The 18,948-nt window shown below is 39.1% G+C and overlaps 1 protein-coding gene across 1 annotated transcript in view; it reads left to right on the top strand.

Annotated features, from left to right (window-relative positions):
- LOC126251479 (glycerol-3-phosphate phosphatase-like) overlaps window positions 1-17,363 on the top strand; it is a 91,125-nt gene extending 73,762 nt beyond the window's left edge. The window contains exon 7 of the mRNA XM_049951926.1: window positions 15,546-17,363. Coding sequence (XP_049807883.1) covers window positions 15,546-15,699 — 154 coding nt within the window. The 3' untranslated portion in view covers window positions 15,700-17,363. The remainder of the gene's footprint in view (window positions 1-15,545) is intronic.
- Window positions 17,364-18,948: the final 1,585 nt, after the last annotated feature.

Below are 18,948 nucleotides of genomic sequence, written 5' to 3' on the forward strand. Positions count from 1 at the left end.
ATAACGACGTCCTCTTGAGTAGTCCCCGCCCGGAGATCCGAATGGGGGACTATTTTACCTCCGGAATATTTTACCCAAGAGGACGCCATCATCATTTAATCATACAGTAAAGCTGCATGTCCTCAGGAAAAATTACGGCTGTAGTTTCCCCTTGCTTTCAGCCGTTTGCAGTACCAGCACAGCAAGGCCGTTTTGGTTAATGTTACAAGGCCAGATCAGTCAATCATCCAGACTGTTGCTCCTGCAACTACTGAAAAGGCTGCTGCCCCTCTTCAGGAACCACATGTTTGTCTGGCCTCTCAACAGATACCCCTCCGTTGTGGTTGCACCTACGGTACGGCCATCTGTATCGCTGAGGCACGCAAGCCTCCCCACCAACGGCAAGGTCCATGGTTCATGGGGAAGACGTACTGCATGAGGGTTCGAATCAGACAAGTTGTTAATTCTCAGTGACTGCTCTAAAAAGGACAGAAGCACTTCTGAAAGTGATCTTACAAGAAGATTTCAAATTTATTTTCAGCATTGGCAAGCACACTTGTGGAAAGAACACAGAAAAAAGGATGATATCAATTTTCATGTTTCCTCTATTATCTATGGAGCAAAAAATTCATTATCACATTTGTACTGTTATATGTCCATAAGACCCATTACACTAAACTAATTGTTTGTATCAACATGAAGTGTGGGATTTTCACTGTGAACAGTAGAGTATTAAAAGTTTACTATGGCTCTGAATAAATGTAATTATGCAAGAGGTTATAACTGCCAGTATTTCAGTAAAACTACAAACATAAACATATGGCTCATGTACTAGATATATGAAAGATAAATGGAATCTCTTTGTAGATGTAATGGCTGCCAAATGAAATATTAGGTACAACATGTAACAATGCATGACATGAGTAAACAATATTGGTAGCATTCAAAGTGCTAACTTCCAAAAAATTGTAATAGAAACATATTGTGGCTCATTGGAAGTTTGTTAGTCACCATAATAACCTTGAACTCTGAAGTTGATAAGTGAAAGCTATGAATTAAATTTTAACAGGCAAAGACTGCACAAACATGGTAGGCAACTTGAACATCTAGTTGTGTGAAAAAGCAAGATGAAACAGTTCAGGAAATTCTTATCCTTTCACATTGCTTCACAGGGAGCAACAGGAGAAAGAAAGAATGAAAGGAGAGCAAAAAAAAAACTGTACAGAAAAGGATAACACGCTCAGGCCCATGGGTCAAGAAGAAGAAATATAACTGTTCCTTTGCTTAAAAGTAATGTTACATGTATCAGACCAACAAGAAAATTATCTTTTTTTTCAAGGCTTGTCTTAAGCTTTCTCAGCTTTTTATTGTGTTTTTCTTGTGTAATATTACTTTTCTCCTGTTTGGTTTGATTTCTTATTAATGGAAAATCATCAAATGTCACTCAAGATATTGTGACACAGGAAAATGTGAGACAGAACTCAATACTCCAATAAATTTCTGAACTGCTACACACAGGAAGTCATCTATCATCCACAAGATCAGGAAGAAACATCAGACCAACAAGAAAATGTAAATGATAAAAGGGAGATTACAAACACATTACCAGAAGGTGATGTATATGCAGTTCCTGTTATGATGCGAGGCAGTAACCATTATGTTCAGAGGAGCCAAATGTTGTGTCTTTGCTGCTAATGATAAATGGGTGGAAGATGGCCAAAGGATCTGTTGCCATGGGAATCTGGACGGGCAAGTGAAATGTTATTTGACACAAGTACACTTTAAATAAATATATTGTACTCAACTTGTGGGTGAATGACAACTTGTAGCAGACGCAGCTATCTGACATGGGCATGCATCTATTTACATTGAATGTTTGCTGGTAGAGATAGCTATCAATAACTTGGTGTAACATTCGACACTGACTAGCAGCATGGAAGTAACCTTGTGCCAGGTGCCTATCACTTATAACACCACCCTGGCTCTCTTCATTGGTCAGTGGCCTGGAGGTTCATTGGTGGCAATGTCCAGAGTGCTGCTCATGGTGCTCGTAGGAACCTTCAACACTCTGGCTCCAGCAGTGTGAATTAGCTATGATACCACACTCCTCTCTGTCCCTATGGTGTTCCAGGAATCTTCAATGCCCCAGCTCCAGCAGTATCAATAAGCTACGATACCATACCCCTCCCTGCCCCAAAACCTCCTCATTGATTGCTGCAATCACTATGGGAGGGAGGCATGGAGACAGGGGAGAAAGGAGCTGATGCTTCACTTGTGCTGAGCTCCTTTCCACATCCCCGCATTCACTTTGAGACTATCCCAGAATGTCAGCTGAGAAATGAGATGGAAGGCAAGCTCCTGTATTCAACAATGGTGCAAGGTCTTCTGGTGGTTAATACAGCAAAGGTATCTTGAAGTGGTACGGTAGCCCCCATGCTGGCCAGGGAGTGAAAGGGGCTGATGCCTGTGGACAGCTGCTGTCTGCCTGGTGATGGATCGAGGTCCATCGGTTCAGGGCCAGGAGCTAGCAACACAAGACCCCAGGTAGCCAGAGGGGAAGCATGTTGTATCATCTATGAAGGCAGTGAATCTGTGGATGAAGAGTTAGCAGCAGGATCATGAAATTTACAGATGTGAAGTTGAGTCAGGTGCCATTGCTGCAATCTGCCTGGATACTCTATCAAAAACATGCAACTGGCAAACAACTTTATGATGAATCTGCTTTCCTTATGCTTCTGACCTCTGTATGATCTGAAAAAATGGGGGTCATTAATTTAATACATTGCCTGAGTGGGCAGAGTATTTACTGGCCACTATGTTGGGAGTAGCAACTGCAGCAAAGTATGATGACACCATCCTTGAAGCAACTCCACTAGAAATGGTTGTTGTGAGCCTGGGAATGATAGGATGACAAGGAGAGCAGCAAAGCTTGGTCCCACATTTGGTGGGTGGATAGTTTATCCATCTGGCTGCTACAAGGTTCAAATGAAGTGTTCCGCTTTTCCATCTAATTGTGGATGAAAAGGCGTGATGGTGATGTGATGAATCCTGTTGGCTGTAAGTCCTCAAATTCTGCAGACACAAATTGAGGACTGTTGTCAGTCACAGGCAACTCTGGTAGACCTTCAAGCCAAAATATAGCTTGCAGAGCTTGAAGAGTGCACATGCTGTCACAGAGTGCATGGTAAGCCGCAAAAGGAACTTACTATATGTGTCAATGACAATCAGTGTTCCAACCGCAGTTGCACCGACCAGATCCTCTCCCTAGCAACTCATATAGAGGCGAGCTTTCAGAAAAAACTCAAAACATCAGTAGCCTTTATTGACCTATCAGCCGCTTATGATACCGTTTGGCGACAAGGCCTGATATTTAAGTTGCTGCGGGTCATACCATGTAATAAGCTGGCCAACCTCACTGATAACATGCTCACAGATAGAAGTTTCAGAGTCATAATGGGCGACTTAAAAAGTGACCAAATGAAGCTCAACAATGGTTTACCACAAGGCTCCGTTCTGGCGCCATTGATGTTTAACCTCTACATATCTGACTTACCTGAAACCACTTCTCAAAAATTCGGATATGCCGACGACTGGGCAATAGCTGCAAGAGGCAGATCAATGGAGGCAATGGAAAACACATTAACTGCGGATCTAACAAAGCTGGGAGATTACTTCCGAAGGTGGAGATTACGGCCAAACGCGACAAAAACGGAGGTGACATGCTTTCACCTCGACAATGCCCAAGCAAAAAGAAAGCTCAACGTTCATTTCAAAAACAGGCAGCTAAACCATAATAATTACCCCAGATATCTAGGCGTCACCTTTGACAGAACCCTAACATTCAAGGAACACCTACGTAATACAGCCGCAAAACTTAAAACTCGAAATAATATCATACAGAAGCTATGTGGGACCACGTGGGGCTCTTCCGCAGCTGTACTGAGATCTTCGGCTCTGGGACTTGTCTACACAACAGCAGAATATGCCGCACCGGTATGGCTAAACAGTAAACACACAGGCTTGATCGATGCTCAACTAAACTACACAATGAGGATGATATCAGGAACAATAAAGCCAACGCCTTTACACTGGCTACCTATACTGAGCAACATTCCCCCACCGGACCTGCGCAGAGAGAATGCTCTCTTACGCGAGTATGGAAAAATGCTGAACAACGAGAAACTGCCAATCCATAAGGATGTTCCTGCCCTGGAGATGAACAGATTGCGCTCAAGACACCCCTCTTTAAAAAAGGCAAAAAATACGCATCCTCTCAACCCAGATTATGGCAACCTCTGGAAAATGCGGTGGACAGAATCTGTGCCCCAAAACCTGCAGAATATGCCATGCATCAATGTCCAACCACCAGGATTCAATTTGCCAAGGAAAACTTGGACGACCCTGAATCGAATTCGGACAAATAACGGCAGATGTGCAGACAGCCTCCACAGGTGGGGTAAAATCACCACCCCAAGATGTGACTGCGGTGCGGACCGGCAGACGATTCGTCACATCGTGGAAGATTGCCCTCTGAGACGTTTTGCAGGAGACCCCAATGAGTTTCTGACCGCGACTGAAAGTGCAATAGACTATGTCACAAATTTGGATGTTTGTTTGTGAAATTTTGTTTGTTATATACACTATTTTTAAACACTTTTATATCTACAACTATATGTTACACACTGTGACTACTCTTTATTTCTGTGTCTTATGATTTTTTTATGTCTTTTCTATATGATGTGTTATATGCCATAAGCTAAATAAAATAAGTGTTCCAGTAGGGTCCAGCAATATTCAAATGCAATTGCTGACAAGGCACTTCAGGCTTCAGCCAATCAAAGAACTGTTGGGGAGGGGCTGCCTGGTGTTCCCCACAATCATGGCACTGAGTCATCTTTTGCTCTATTTGTGAGTTCATGCCTAAATATGTGCAATGTTGGTGAGCTAATTGTTTGTCATGGACTACACCCCAGTGAACCTGATGAAGCAAACTAAGAACCTGTCTCTGGAGAACCTTTGGAATCACTACACACAATTGTTCAGATTCAGTGTGTAGCAATAGGACACCTTGTATGACAGACAAACAAATCTAATGTGCAAATTATCGGTGAACCACCAGGCTAACAATTTGTTTCACAGTGCAAGGCCAGCTAATGTTGATATATCACAACATAATATGCAAGTCTGGATCTGCTGCCATGGCCTAGTTGATCTTCCAGTTATCAAAAGGGAAACTGGTTCAGTGTGTCTGAGTCCTGTGCATCAACGTGGCAACAAGATGCTTCTGATACATCAAAGTCAGCATCCAGTCCCAAGGGAAGATATGAAAGTATGTCTGCATTAGCTTGCTTGAATGTGGGTCTGTACATTCTCATATTGGTAGTGGGATTAGATGAGAGCCCAGTGTTGCAATTTCTGTGCAGTATGACTCAGAATGGGTGTGGGCAGATTGAAAAGTGACTGCAAGATCTATTTGGTCAGTAAGTGGAACTTTCTTCGATATGAATACTGATGAAATTTAGTCACTCCATAGATGATGGCAAGAGCCTCCATCTCTATTTGTGTATAATTGCTCTGAGCTATGTTAAGCTATTTGGAGGCAAAGGCTATTGGTCTGTTAGCAGAACCAATCCTGTGTGAGAGTACAGCACCAGTGCCACAAAAAGAGGCACCCACAGCCAAGACTACATGTTTGGAAGGATCAAAATGAACTAGGCAATTATCTCTGAGCAAAGCATCTTTGAGCAGTTTAAAAGCAATGTCACATTCCTGGGATCACACCAAGGTGCATTTTTGAGGCAAATGTGGTGCAATGGTGCTGCAATCTGTACTGTATTCAGAATGAAGCAGATGTAATATGTTGCTTCTCTAGCACTGATTCAGTAACATTCCTTGGATGTTTGAGGTCACGAATGGCCTGCAAGTACTACTGCATTGGATGAACACCCTGGTAATTAATTACATGTCCCGTGTACTCAATCTCAGTTTGAAAGAACACACACTTTTCTCTGTTTTTATTAAGGCCTGATTTGATCTTATAACACTTCAAACAGAGTGCACAAATTACTAAGGTGCTCATTTGCTGTGTGACCTAAGTAATCTGTAATCTAAGTAATTTGTATACGAAGGAATGGATGCAGTTAATTGTTCCAAACAGCACTGGAAAATTGCTGGTGCAGCAAATAAAGCAATTTCAAGAATCCCCTGTGTGTATTAATGACAAGCACTTGCTGTTACTGTTCATTTGAAAGGATATGGGGGTAAGCAATGGAGGTAGGCATCAGGTACAGCCATCTTAGAGAAGTAGCTACCAGCTTCCAAACATTTCATAAATTCATAAGGAAAAAGAAAGGAATCAACCACTGTTTGGGGGGTTAACAGTTGCCCTAAAGTCTGCACAGATATGCAATTTGCCTGAAGGTTCTTGATGAATAGTAATGAATATGCCCACTAACTGGCCATGATGGGTGCAATAATACCACTGTAATGCCAGTGTCAATGTTCCTGACGAACTTGTTCACAGAGTGTGTGTGGTACAGTGCAACCCCTTAAGAAACAAGGCTGTGCATTGTCTTTCATGGTCACATGTTCAACAAAATAGAAACTTTAACTGCCTAAGCTATCTGCAAACAATTCTTTGAATTCAATGAAAAACTGAGCAACACCATCCTTTGAATCAACTGGAGTAAGTGACAACACACTGTCTACCATGTGCAACCCAAACAAATCAAATCCAGATATATTTGCACTGTTCCATGAATGCAAAACCTGAAATTTCACAGTCTTTTGCAAATTCTGGTATGTGGCAGGAAGGGTGCAAGAACCTAGCACTGGATTGTCTTGTCCATTATATGCTGTAAGTGTAGTGTGTGATTTCTGCAGCTTGGACTGTCCAAGAAGATCGTAAGTATTGCAACTGCGCAAAGAAACTGAGGCACCCACATCTAATTGCAGTTGAATAGTTTGGCCAGCTATCACAAGGTCCACAAAGGGTTTGTTAGAGTGGCATTTCATTAAAGAAGAGGCTACTGATTTCTTGAATTGCAAACTGCCACTCTTCTGTTCCATACTCGAAGCTCTGTTTGGTTCAGAATGCACAACATATACAACAAAGTTTGATTTCTGTGAGCATATATTAGAAGAGGGAGCCCTCTTTTTTTCTGTAAGCATATTGCTTGAATATGCCCATTCTGGCCAACATGAAAAACAAGTTGCATTTCATGATGAGCATAAGTGATGCTTATGTGCGGAGAAGCAGTGCAGGCAAGACTTCACGACAGTACCTTGCTGCTGTGGCTGTTTATGTGGCTGGCTATGCTGATCCTGAGGGGGCTGCTGTGCACTCAACTTGGAAGCAGTTTGTTAATGTGGCCAGTAACACTATTGCTAGGCACTACAGCGCAAATATTGACCGATTTAAAACTGTCTAAGTCACTGTCACAACATGCTCGATAGTCAATAAAGTGCGAAATCTGCTGCAAGGAAGGATTGGAATACTTGAAAATCTGTTCCCTTATTCTGTTATCAGCCATATTCTGAGTAATTATGTCACATAGCTTGAGATCACTATAACATTTACAACACTCATATTGAGACTGACACTGTCTAGTAAGCCCTTGTAAGTCTGCCGCACACTGCGTATGAGTTTGACCTGACTGCTTCTTTAGTCTGAAGAATTTAAACCTGACAGCCACAACGTGGACTTTCTCATCATAGACTCTATTTGAAGCCTGGATTAATTCTTCATAGGTTGTATGTTCTGGCAACAAAGTGCAGGTATAATTTGCATGTTTCATACACAATATCACTGGCCATTGATAAGAAAAAAAGGTTGTTTAACAGTACCTGGTACTTAAGTGTGCAGACAGATGAGCTTCACACTGGGCCAAGTACTCAACCCAGTCCATTTTCTCGTTTTCAAAAGGGGCAAACACAGGCTCTAATGATGGCTGTGTAAGTTGTGGCACTGCCTTAGTTGGTGGCATCTGATTATAATTCTCGTTGGCTGACATCTGCATTTAAATGAAGCCTCTCATCATTTTAGTAGCTGCATCATTTGTTGCATCTGTAACTGAGGAAGGGGTATTAGAGTAAGCATTGGTGCCAAAGGCACTTGCCATTGTGATACCGCTAAGTATGAGGCAGGTACGCGTGGAGTGTTGGGTGATGGGGTAGGCGTGGCAAAGCAAAAAATGATAAAGCTAAATCAGTAAGTGGCAACAAAAACAAGTAAATTGAACAAAAATAACAAGCACGGATCTGAAACAGAAATATCCACCAGCACAAATGGTAAAAGCACAAACAAAGATATCCAGAAGGCAATAAAAAAAGGTAACAAAGGAAGTAAAATGATGTGGCATCATAAATTCGACAAGGTTCATTGGCAAATGGTATGATGTCAGTTGGTAACTGTTATGTTCTGAAGAGCCAAATGTTATAGCCTCGCTGCTAACCCTTGAGTGGGTGCACCTATATATAAAGTGCACTAACCACAAATAACATTGTCTTGTGCCATTCAATTGTTGTTTTAAGACTGTGAGTCCATACCTGTTCCTTCCTTATTGCACCACCTAACACAGCAATACGTTGCGTTGTCCATCTAAGTGATAAGCAAGAACATAAAATAAACAACAAGCTACACAAGAAAAGATTTACGATCCATACTAGAAAATGACCCAGGTTGTGAGCTAGCAACACAATTCCATAATGTGACAGTTGTCCATAAGATTAGTTAAAGAATAAGGAGTCGGCTGACATCTGAAGCAGCTGTTGATGACGACGATGATGACATTTGGTTTGTGAGGTGTTCAATGGCGTGGTTATCAGTGCCTGTACAAATTCGCAATCTTTTCACTGTCCCGTCTCACCATTTTCCTGAATGATGAAGAAACGATAAGGACAACACAAACACTGAGTTCCCAGGTGGAGAAAATCCCCGACTTGGCTGGGAATTGAACCCAGGTCCCTGTGAGCCAGAGGCAGTATCACTAACCATTATACCACAGGTTGTGGACTGAAGCAGCTATGCTGTTTAATGCTTCAAGTGGGTCATTATTGTGGTGTTACACTAGCATCCAGTAAAAGACGTGATGTGAGTTGGCAACTATTATGTTCTGAGAAGTCATATGTTACATCCTCACTGCTAACCCTTGAGATGTTGCATTTATAAATAAAGTGCTGCACCACCCCAAATAACATTTTCTTGTACCATTCCACTGTTGTTCTGTGAATGTGAGTCCATATCTATTCGTTCATTATTACACCTGCTAACACAGTGGTAAGTTGTGTTGTCATACGTCATAAGTGAGCAGCAATAACATAAAATAAACAGCGAGTTACACGAGAAAAGATTTACTATCCGTACAAGAAAATGACCCAGATTAAGAGCTAGCAGCCCAATTCCATAATGTGGCAGTTGTCCACAAGATAATTAGTAATAGAATAAGCATTTGGCTGGCATCTGAAGCAGCTTTTGATGATGATGATGATGATATTTGATTTGTGGGTCGCTCAACAGCGTGGTTATCAGTGGCTGTACAAATTCCCAATCTTTTCACTGTCCAGTCTCACCACTTTCCTGAATGATGAAGAAATCATGAGGACAACACTAACACTGAGTCCCCAGGCAGAGATAATCTGTGACCCAGCTGGGAATCGAACCCGGGGCCCCGGGACAACAATACTAACCTTTAGATCACGAGCTGCATACTGAAGCAGCTGTGCTGTTTAATACTTCAAGTGGATCATTACTGTCATATCAGACTAGCACACAGCAAAAGACTGATATAAAGAAAGTTTATTTTACAATATTATGAAAAGAATAGTTGCTTTTGTGTATGTGGGGGGGGGGGGTCTATTCCCAATGAAGGCATCTATATCCGACAAAGGCCTCTTTGTTGGAAAGCTCACTTTCTGACAGTCCTTTTTTTGGGCCTATCTGCGACACAGCATCTGTGCTGTATGGTGAGTAGCAACTCTCTCTTTCATAATATTGCTACATTTCACTCTGGATTTTCCATTGTTTGAAAGTTTATTTTATTATTGTTTAATTAAACTGTGATTTAGCTCATATAATGTAAGTTTATTATTTATTGTTGAATTAAACCAAGATTAAACTGTGATTGTGCTCATACATGTTACTTGGTAACATAAAGACAGCTACTCTTTACATGCATACAAAGTGTGCCGTGCACCTGGTTGTGTTATGAAAAACAGCTCTCCCACTTGAGGGCTAGTGATAAATGGGTAAAAGATGGCCGAGGATCTGTCGCCGTAGGAATCTGGACAGGAAAGCAAAAGATTAGTTGACACAAATACACTTTAAATAAATATATTGTACTCAGCTTGTGGATGAAGAAACGCTATACCATTGGCGACTTGTGGCAGACACAGCTAACTTTAAGCAGAGGCCCAACACAGGCATGTGTCTGTGTGTACTTAATGTTTGCTAGCCATCAACAACTTTGTATAATGTGCAGCACCAATTAACACATGGAAGTAATCTTGTACTAGAAAACTAGTGCCCAGGTCCTTTCACTTATAACACTGCCCTAGTGGTCTTCAGTGGTCTGGGGCCTGGAGGTCCTTCATTGTTGGTGATGTTCAAAGCACCACTCATGGTACCCACAGGAATCTTCAAGACTATGACGCGACAGTTCCAAAGACATAAACTGTGGAATGGATTATGTTCCCTTCACCACCATTGTGGTATTTAATCTGCAAGGAATAATTACTGTGAGGTTCTAATAAAATGAATGCACAGTTTAGTTTCATTCATCCTCAAGCAGGATGATTGTCTGTTATTAGGTTTTTGGATGAACTGATAAAGCATTCAAACAACACTTAGATCATTCTAAAGACAACAAATGTGGTTCAGATCAAGGGTTTGAGCAAGCCAGCACAGAAAATCACTTGATTTTCTTGGAATCACATTGTAATTGATCTTGCTTTGTAGATAGGATCTCTATCATTCTGATTCTAAACAATCTACTTCTTTACTGTTATCACAGTTTGGAAAATAAGCTGTTATGTAAAGTTTACTTATCAACATGCCCTTGTTTAATTGATAAAAACCAATTATCTGGGTCCAGACCACAGTGAACTGTCCCAGATCATCACATCACTTATACTAAAATGCACTATTCACGCAACACAGTCACGTAAATAACACTCATCACACTGAAGCAAGTCCAGTTAAGTTATATAGTATGTGCTGTGACTTATCACTTGTTCAAACCTTACTCTGCTGCTGTGCAGATCAATGACAGCATTGTTTGCACTACTCTAAGATAAGTTGTGTGTTCATTCTAGTGATCACTGCCTTCTGGGCATAACACAACAATGAAAACTTTGTTAGCTGCCTCTTTGTGTATTATTCTGTCAGAAATCTTCCTTCCTGAGCAGCCGTGGAAGTCCACCGCAATAAGTGACAAAAATTCTGACAATTTTTGCTTGTCTGCAGTGCTTTATAGCTCAGTAGTTTAAGTCATTTACTTTTTAAGTATTTCTTATTTCTCTGTTGTTTTCAATTCATGATAATATTACTAACAGTAATCCCAGGCAGTTGTATAATTTGTATCTAAAACTGATAGAACTGCCAAATACATGGGCCGCTACAACCATGCCTTTATCAAAATAACTCTTTCTCTCCATTGAGCCCCACATCCTCATTCACAGATCTCCTTGATTATGTTATTTTTTACGGAGGTACCACCTGACAATAGCTGGTGTGTACCCGGCTGAAAGACCATGCAGTTGCAGTCATCTATAATGCTGAAAGATCAAATATACATTATATTAGCAAATGCAGCAAAGCTTCACAATAGCTAAATATGTATGGAACTGATCTTCTATCCCCTCTCTCTGTCCATCTCCTCCTCCTCTCCCCTTCTCTGTTCTCTGTTCACCACCTTCTCCCCTACTTATCTCTGTCTGTTCATCTCCTCCTTTCCCCTCTCTGTGTCCATTCACCACAGACCTTCCTTTCTGTTGCTCTCTGTCCATTTTGTGTCCCCCCACCCCCCACCCTCCACCCCTAGTGCTGCTGGATCTTCGTGGGTAGTAGCTTCAGTGATAGTATGTCTCTTAGTTTTAATCAGCAAATGCATAGGATTACAAATTTTCAGACTATATAGATGCTGTATTAGTATTGTAATCATAAGCCCATAAACTATAAATACAACTTCTCTGTCTTCTATTAAAACCAACTGTGAAGAAGAAAACAAAATTTTCATAGTTGTATATACAATTTTTGTTTAAATTTATATTTGAAGAGAAAGAATATACATGGGAAAATTAATTTTTCTAATGTTTAAACATTTTCTTTCTCTCTGTGTAATTTAACAGAAAACTAGCGTATTGTTGTTTAAAAGAATGTTCTGCCAATGTCTGCTGCAATGTTAATATAGTTGTTGTTGTTGTTGTTGTGGTCGTGGTCTTCAGTCCTGAGACAGGTTTGATGCAGCTCTCCATGCTACTCTATCCTGTGCAAGCTTCTTCATCTCCCAGTACCTACTGCAGCCTACATCCTTCTGAATCTGCTTAGTGTATTCATCTCTTGGTCTCCCTCTATGATTTTTACCCTCCACGCTGCCCTCCAATACTAAATTGGTGATCCCTCGATGTCTCAGAACATGTCCTACCAACCGATCCCTTCTTCTAGTCAAGTTGTGCCACAAGCTCCTCTTCTCCCCAATTCTATTCAATACCTCCTCATTAGTTATGTGATCTACCCATCTAATCTTCAGCATTCTTCTGTAGCAACACATTTCAAAAGCTTCTATTCTCTTCTTGTCTAAACTATTTATCGTCCACGTTTCGCTTCCATACATGGCTACACTCCATACAAATACTTTCAGAAATGATTTCCTGACATTTAAATCTATACTCGATGTTAACAAATTTTTCTTCTTCAGAAACGCTTTCCTTGCCATTGCCAGTCTACATTATATATCCTCTCTACTTCGACCATCATCAGTTATTTTACTCCCCAAATAGCAAAAATCCTTTACTACTTTAAGTGTCTCGTTTCCTAATCTAATTCCCTCAGCTTCACCCGACTTACTTCGACTACATTCCATTATCCTCGTTTTGCTTTTGTTGATGTTCATCTTATACCCTCCTTTCAAGACACTGTCCATTCCGTTCAACTGCTCTTCCAAGTCCTTTGCTGTCTCTGACAGAATTACAATGTCATCGGTGAACCTCAAAATCTTTATTTCTTCTCCATGGATTTTAATACCTACTCCAAATTTTTCTTTTGTTTCCTTTACTGATTGCTCAATATACAGATTGAATAACATCGGGGACAGGCTACAACCCTGTCACACTCCCTTCCCAACCACTGCTTCCCTTTCATGCCCCTCGACTCTTATAACTGCCATGTGGTTCCTGTACAAATTGTAAATAGCCTTTCGCTCCCTGTATTTTACCCCTGCCACCTTTAGAATTTGAAAGAGTGTATTCCAGTCAACATTGTCAAAAGCTTTCTCTAAGTCTACAAATGCTAGAAACGTAGGTTTGCCTTTCTTTAATCTTTCTTCTAAGATAAGTTGTAGGGTCAATATTGCCTCATGTGTTCCAACATTTCTACAGAATCCAAACTGATCTTCCCCGAGGTCAGCTCCTATCAGTTTTTCCATTTGTCTGTAAAGAATTCGCGTTAGTATTTTGCAGCTGTGACTTATTAAACTGATAATTCGGTAATTTTCACATCTGTCAACACCTGCTTTCTTTGGGATTGGAATCATTATATTCTTCTTGAAGTCTGAGGGTATTTCGCCTGTCTCATACATCTTGCTCACCAGATGGTAGAGTTTTGTCAGGACTGGCTCTCCCAAGGCCATCAGTAGTTCTAATGGAATGTTGTCTACTCCTGGGGCCTTCTTTTGACTCAGGTCTTTCAGTGCTCTGTCAAACTCTTCATGCAGTATCATATCTCCCATTTCATCTTCATCTACATCCTCTTCCATTTCCATAATATTGTCCTCAAGTATATAGCCCTTGTATAGACCCTCTATATACTCCTTCCACCTTTCTGCTTTCTCTCCTTTGCTTAGAACTGGGTTTCCATCAAAGCTCTTGATATTCATGCAAGTGGTTCTCCTTTCTCCAAATGTCTCTTTAATTTTCCTATACGCAGTATCTATCTTATCCCTAGTGAGATAAGCCTCTATATCCTTACATTTGTCCTCTAGCCATCCCTGCTTAGCCATTTGGCACTTCCTGTCGGTATCATTTTTGAGACATTTGTATTCCTTTTTGCCTGCTTCATTTACTGCATTTTTATATTCTCTCCTTTCATCAATTAAATTCAGTATCTCTTCTGTTACCCAAGGGTTTCTACTAGCCCTCGTCTTTTTACCTATTTGATCCTCTGCTGCCTTCACTATTTCATCCCTCCGAGCTACCCACTCTTCTTCTACTGTATTTCTTTCTCTCATTCCTGTCATTTGTTCCCTTATGCTCTCCCTGAAACTCTGTACAACCTCTGGTTCTTTAAGTTTATCCAGGTCCCATCTCCTTAAATTCCACCTTTTTGCAGTTTCTTCAGTTTTAATCTATAGTTCATAACCAATAGATTGTGGTCAGAGTCCACATCTGCCCCTGGAAATGTCTTACAATTTAAAACTTGGTTCCTAAATCTCTGTCTTACCATTATATAATCTATCTCATACCTTTTAGTATCTCCTGCATTACCCCTATTTGATTTTGTATTTATAACCCTGTATTCACCTGACCAAAAGTCTTGTTCCTCCTGCCACCAAACTTCACTAATTCTCACTATATGTAACTTCAACCTATCCATTTCCCTTTTTAAATTTTCTAACCTACCTGCCTGATTAAGGGATCTGACATTCCACGCTCCGATCCATAGAATGCCAATTTTCTTTCTTCTGATAATGACGTCCTCCTGAGTAGTCCCCGCCCGGAGATCCAAATGGGGGGACTATTTTACCTCCGGAATATTTTACCCAAGAGGACGCCATCATCATTTAACCGTACAGTAAAGCTGCATGCCCTCGGGAAAAATTACGGCTGTAGTTTCTCCTTGCTTTCAGCCGTTCACAGTTAATATAGTTAGGATGCAAAAATTTGAAGTAAGTTTGTCAAGAAATTTTTGCTAACTTTGTTCCCCCACTTTGCCAGCATAAATGTCGAAAAGTCTTACATGATACTCTAGTAATACAAGCATCCTGTAGGAATCTGAGATTGGTTAATTGGTCAAGAACTTTTTGAGAGTTTGCCTGTTATATGTATTTATAGATTACTTGGTGAGATAGAGAGAGAGATAAATTTGGCAAGTACTTTTTAATATTTTTAGTAATGATGTTAAACAATGACTTGCCCTTTTAAAGTATTAATATGTCAGATGTACTGCCATGATTCTGGGATTTATAGAAACATGAATGGAGGACTAAAAACTCTGGTGTTTCTAAATTCCTTTCTATTGTAATGAAATGCTCCACCATGTGAATATACCACAACAATTTTGTGTGTACTTTTTGTTTTGTTCTAGCTTTGGGGAAATTTATCACATATTATATTGCTGAATATCTTCCATACAGGGTGAAGCAGGATATACTCTTTGGCAACAGATGTGGCTTTCAGACAATTCTTGTATTGTCTGGGGTTTGTACCCTGGATGATGCTTCAGATGATCCAGAATATAAACCAAGATATTATATTCAGAAACTTGGAGATCTCTTGTCAAAATTGTAGACCTTGAACTGAAAAGTTTATTCTCCAAAGAAGAAAAAGAGAGAAGGGAACTGGCAGTTGCAGTGCAAACCAACAATAGTGCACAGTGGTTGCTTCCTAGTCCTCACAATGCTTTTATGTAGATGCTATTTTTATATGTGAAGTAATTGACTTGAAATGATGAACAACCTGCAGTATTAATGGTTTTACTTTATTTTAGTTCCCCCATTTTGAGTGGGTTACAGCTTTAAACCATGCTTCTGGCTTAAATTTGAATTATACATTAATGCTCCAATTCTCCAGCTCTAGGTAGAAAACATAATTTCTTAAAAACCTACTTTTGCGGCACTTGGGTTCTTAATTATATACCTTGTTCCTCTTCCTCTGTCTTCTTCTATTGTTCCTAGTTCCATAGCTCCATGAAAAGGAATCATTAATACCAAAAGATTGTTGTCACCTTCTTCTTGCAGATGTTGGCTTTGGCATACTTGGTTTTTGCAGGCAGCCTATTTCAGCTTCTTCTGTTTATTTCTTTTGTATTTTTTTATATACTGTAAAGCAATACTTTGCATCATAGTGGTATAACACATAATCAGAGACTAATTTATTTGTGGTATTTTTTTTAGTACTGCTTCTACTTTGAATATAGATGACGCACTGAATTGCGTATAAGACTATTATCAAGAAAACATTATTTGATATCTAGTACTGTAAAGTGCATTGTATGATTTACCTGTGATAATTCAGAAATGGCACTCATTGTTTTAAATATGTACTGCTCTCAGTAAAATATCACACAGTTCCTAAGTTTTGTACTTTTACTCTCTCTATATTTCTAGATGTTAATATTTTTAGTCATATGAATACAAAAAAATGACAAAAATACAGTGATAATTGTGTGTACTTGTTGAATCGTTATGTCCTTTATTTAGATCATAATTTTACATTCTAGTAAGTTCTGGAAAGGTTAAAAAAGTTGAGATGCTTGAAGTAGCATGCTGATAAATGACCACCTACTGTAACAAATATTGCTTTATTATGTGTGTATTGCTGAAATTTATCATGATATAACAAATTTCACCAGCTAAACTGAAAAATGTGGTTTTACAGACAAACAAACTACTATGTAATAGATCAATAAGTACCATTAACTTACGTGTTCCTTTAAATATGCATTATTCTCTTATTTAAAGGCATCAAAATTTTTCATGCAAAATATCATAAAATTTTGAAACAGTGAGCAAGATTATTCATATAACCTATAATAAGTGGACTACTGATGGAAAGAATTTTTGTATAGCTTCTATAGTGCCTAAGATTAACAACAATTAAAGTGCAGCATTTATATGTATCAAATAAGATTACCTCTCATTCATGCAACAGACTTTGGTATTTAAAGACAATGAAGCAATGGAATATTTCAATTAAACAGACATGTTAAACAAATAATAGTGTGAACTTTGACATTAATGGGATAAGTTACATTTGCTGCTGTTGAGATATTGAACACTGTATTTTCAGATCATTAATACTGCAAGTAAAATGATATATTTAAAACATCCAGTTACCAGAAAGCTTTGAAATATTTATTCTGTGCTTAACCACTGCCTGATTTAGTTGCAGATCTTATTTATAGTATATGCGATTGTAAAATCATTTAAGGACATTATGCAATGTTTATATACATACTTAAAAAGAGTTAGAAATAAAATATTTTGAAATTCCATGTTGTTTAAACATTATACATTCTTCAGATCTTTACTATGTGACTAGTAACAGCATACATGTGACATGGCCAAATCAGTTTGATCTTCTGGAAAGACATCATAAACAACCTCTTTCACATTAACAGTAACACATACTGAAGAATCTAAACATCAAATACTTGAAAATAAGTAAATTACTGGATGTAGAGTATCACAAGGTTTACATGATGCCTTTCACACAAAAAAACAAAAAAAAACTGGTAAACTAAAAAATGTATTTATGAAATTAATATTCAGCCCAAGGAAACATGTAACCATCTATATGACATGCTGCACTTTATATATTCACTTGGCTCCAACTTTTCACCATGATCTCCTCCTTTGTTTTCTAGGGTTGCTTACTTCAGTCAGTGAAAATTGAACCTTTATAGCTCAGCTATCCACCTGTCTGTCTGTCTGTCCATCTGTTAAGGCTCCCCCACCCTTTTTGTGGGAATGGGTTCAGGTATCATGTTGAAAGTTATGTCAAATAGGAAAATCTGTGGTCCGCAGGCACTGTAAAAAATTTAAGATTTTAAGTCAATGCAATTCAAAGATATGGCTTTTTATGTAATATATTTTGATACAAATTCATTCATCAAAATCCATAGGGTACTTCCCACTGACCTAGAATCATGAAATTTGGTGAGAAATAAGATTTCACAGTACAAATAAAGGAAAAAAATCAAGAAATTGTTAATTTATAATTGTATCACATAAAAAATATTGTTTCACCATTTGCTTCCTGTCTGTTAAGACCCATTTTTCTCAGGAATGGGTAGAGGTCTTACTTTGAAATTTATGTCAAATACTTATGTTTGTGGTCCTTTAGGAGTGTAAAAAATTTAAGCTTACAAGTCAGTGTAGTCAAAAGATAAGACCATTTACGTCACATACTCTGATACTCACAAACTCTCTCTTCAAAAAACCCATTGTTTCATTTTCTAATTCCAACTCTTCCTACCCTAGAGGCTCCCTTGGTTGGTGTTTCTGGATTAATTTTACTTCAACTGATTTGTTACAACCAGAATGTGGTTTTTGCAGCATTGCATTTACAGAATTTATATCATCCAGACACTTTCAATATGCTTTTGTATTCATTTAAAAATATCATCTGTTCATGTTAATTTTCGATCTTTCAGAGGGTGGTGATGAGAGCAAAGAGAATTTACTCTGTCTTGAGAAAAGACAGATATGAGGAGCAGAGGGTAAGTTGCTCTTACACAATGCTGACAACCTATGAAATCACAATTCTTTTGTTTATCATTTGGAGCAACTATCAATTTGATTTGAGCTGCAGATGTATATTCCATTTGAATCTAAATTGATTTTCTGTCAACATAGTCAGACATGTTACAACTTTCTTCAATAAAAACACTAAGGCTGCTACTGCAATAGAACATTTTTCACAAAGTTTGTCAAAAAGTGAAGTATCTACTTTGTATCCGACGTTGGCCTTCATAGCACGACTGGCACATATAATGTGACAGTCACTCATTGTCCACAGTTGCGAAATGCGGTCACC

The sequence above is a fragment of the Schistocerca nitens genome, chromosome 4 (assembly GCF_023898315.1).
Source record: "Schistocerca nitens isolate TAMUIC-IGC-003100 chromosome 4, iqSchNite1.1, whole genome shotgun sequence".
NCBI classification, from domain to species: domain Eukaryota; kingdom Metazoa; phylum Arthropoda; class Insecta; order Orthoptera; family Acrididae; genus Schistocerca; species Schistocerca nitens.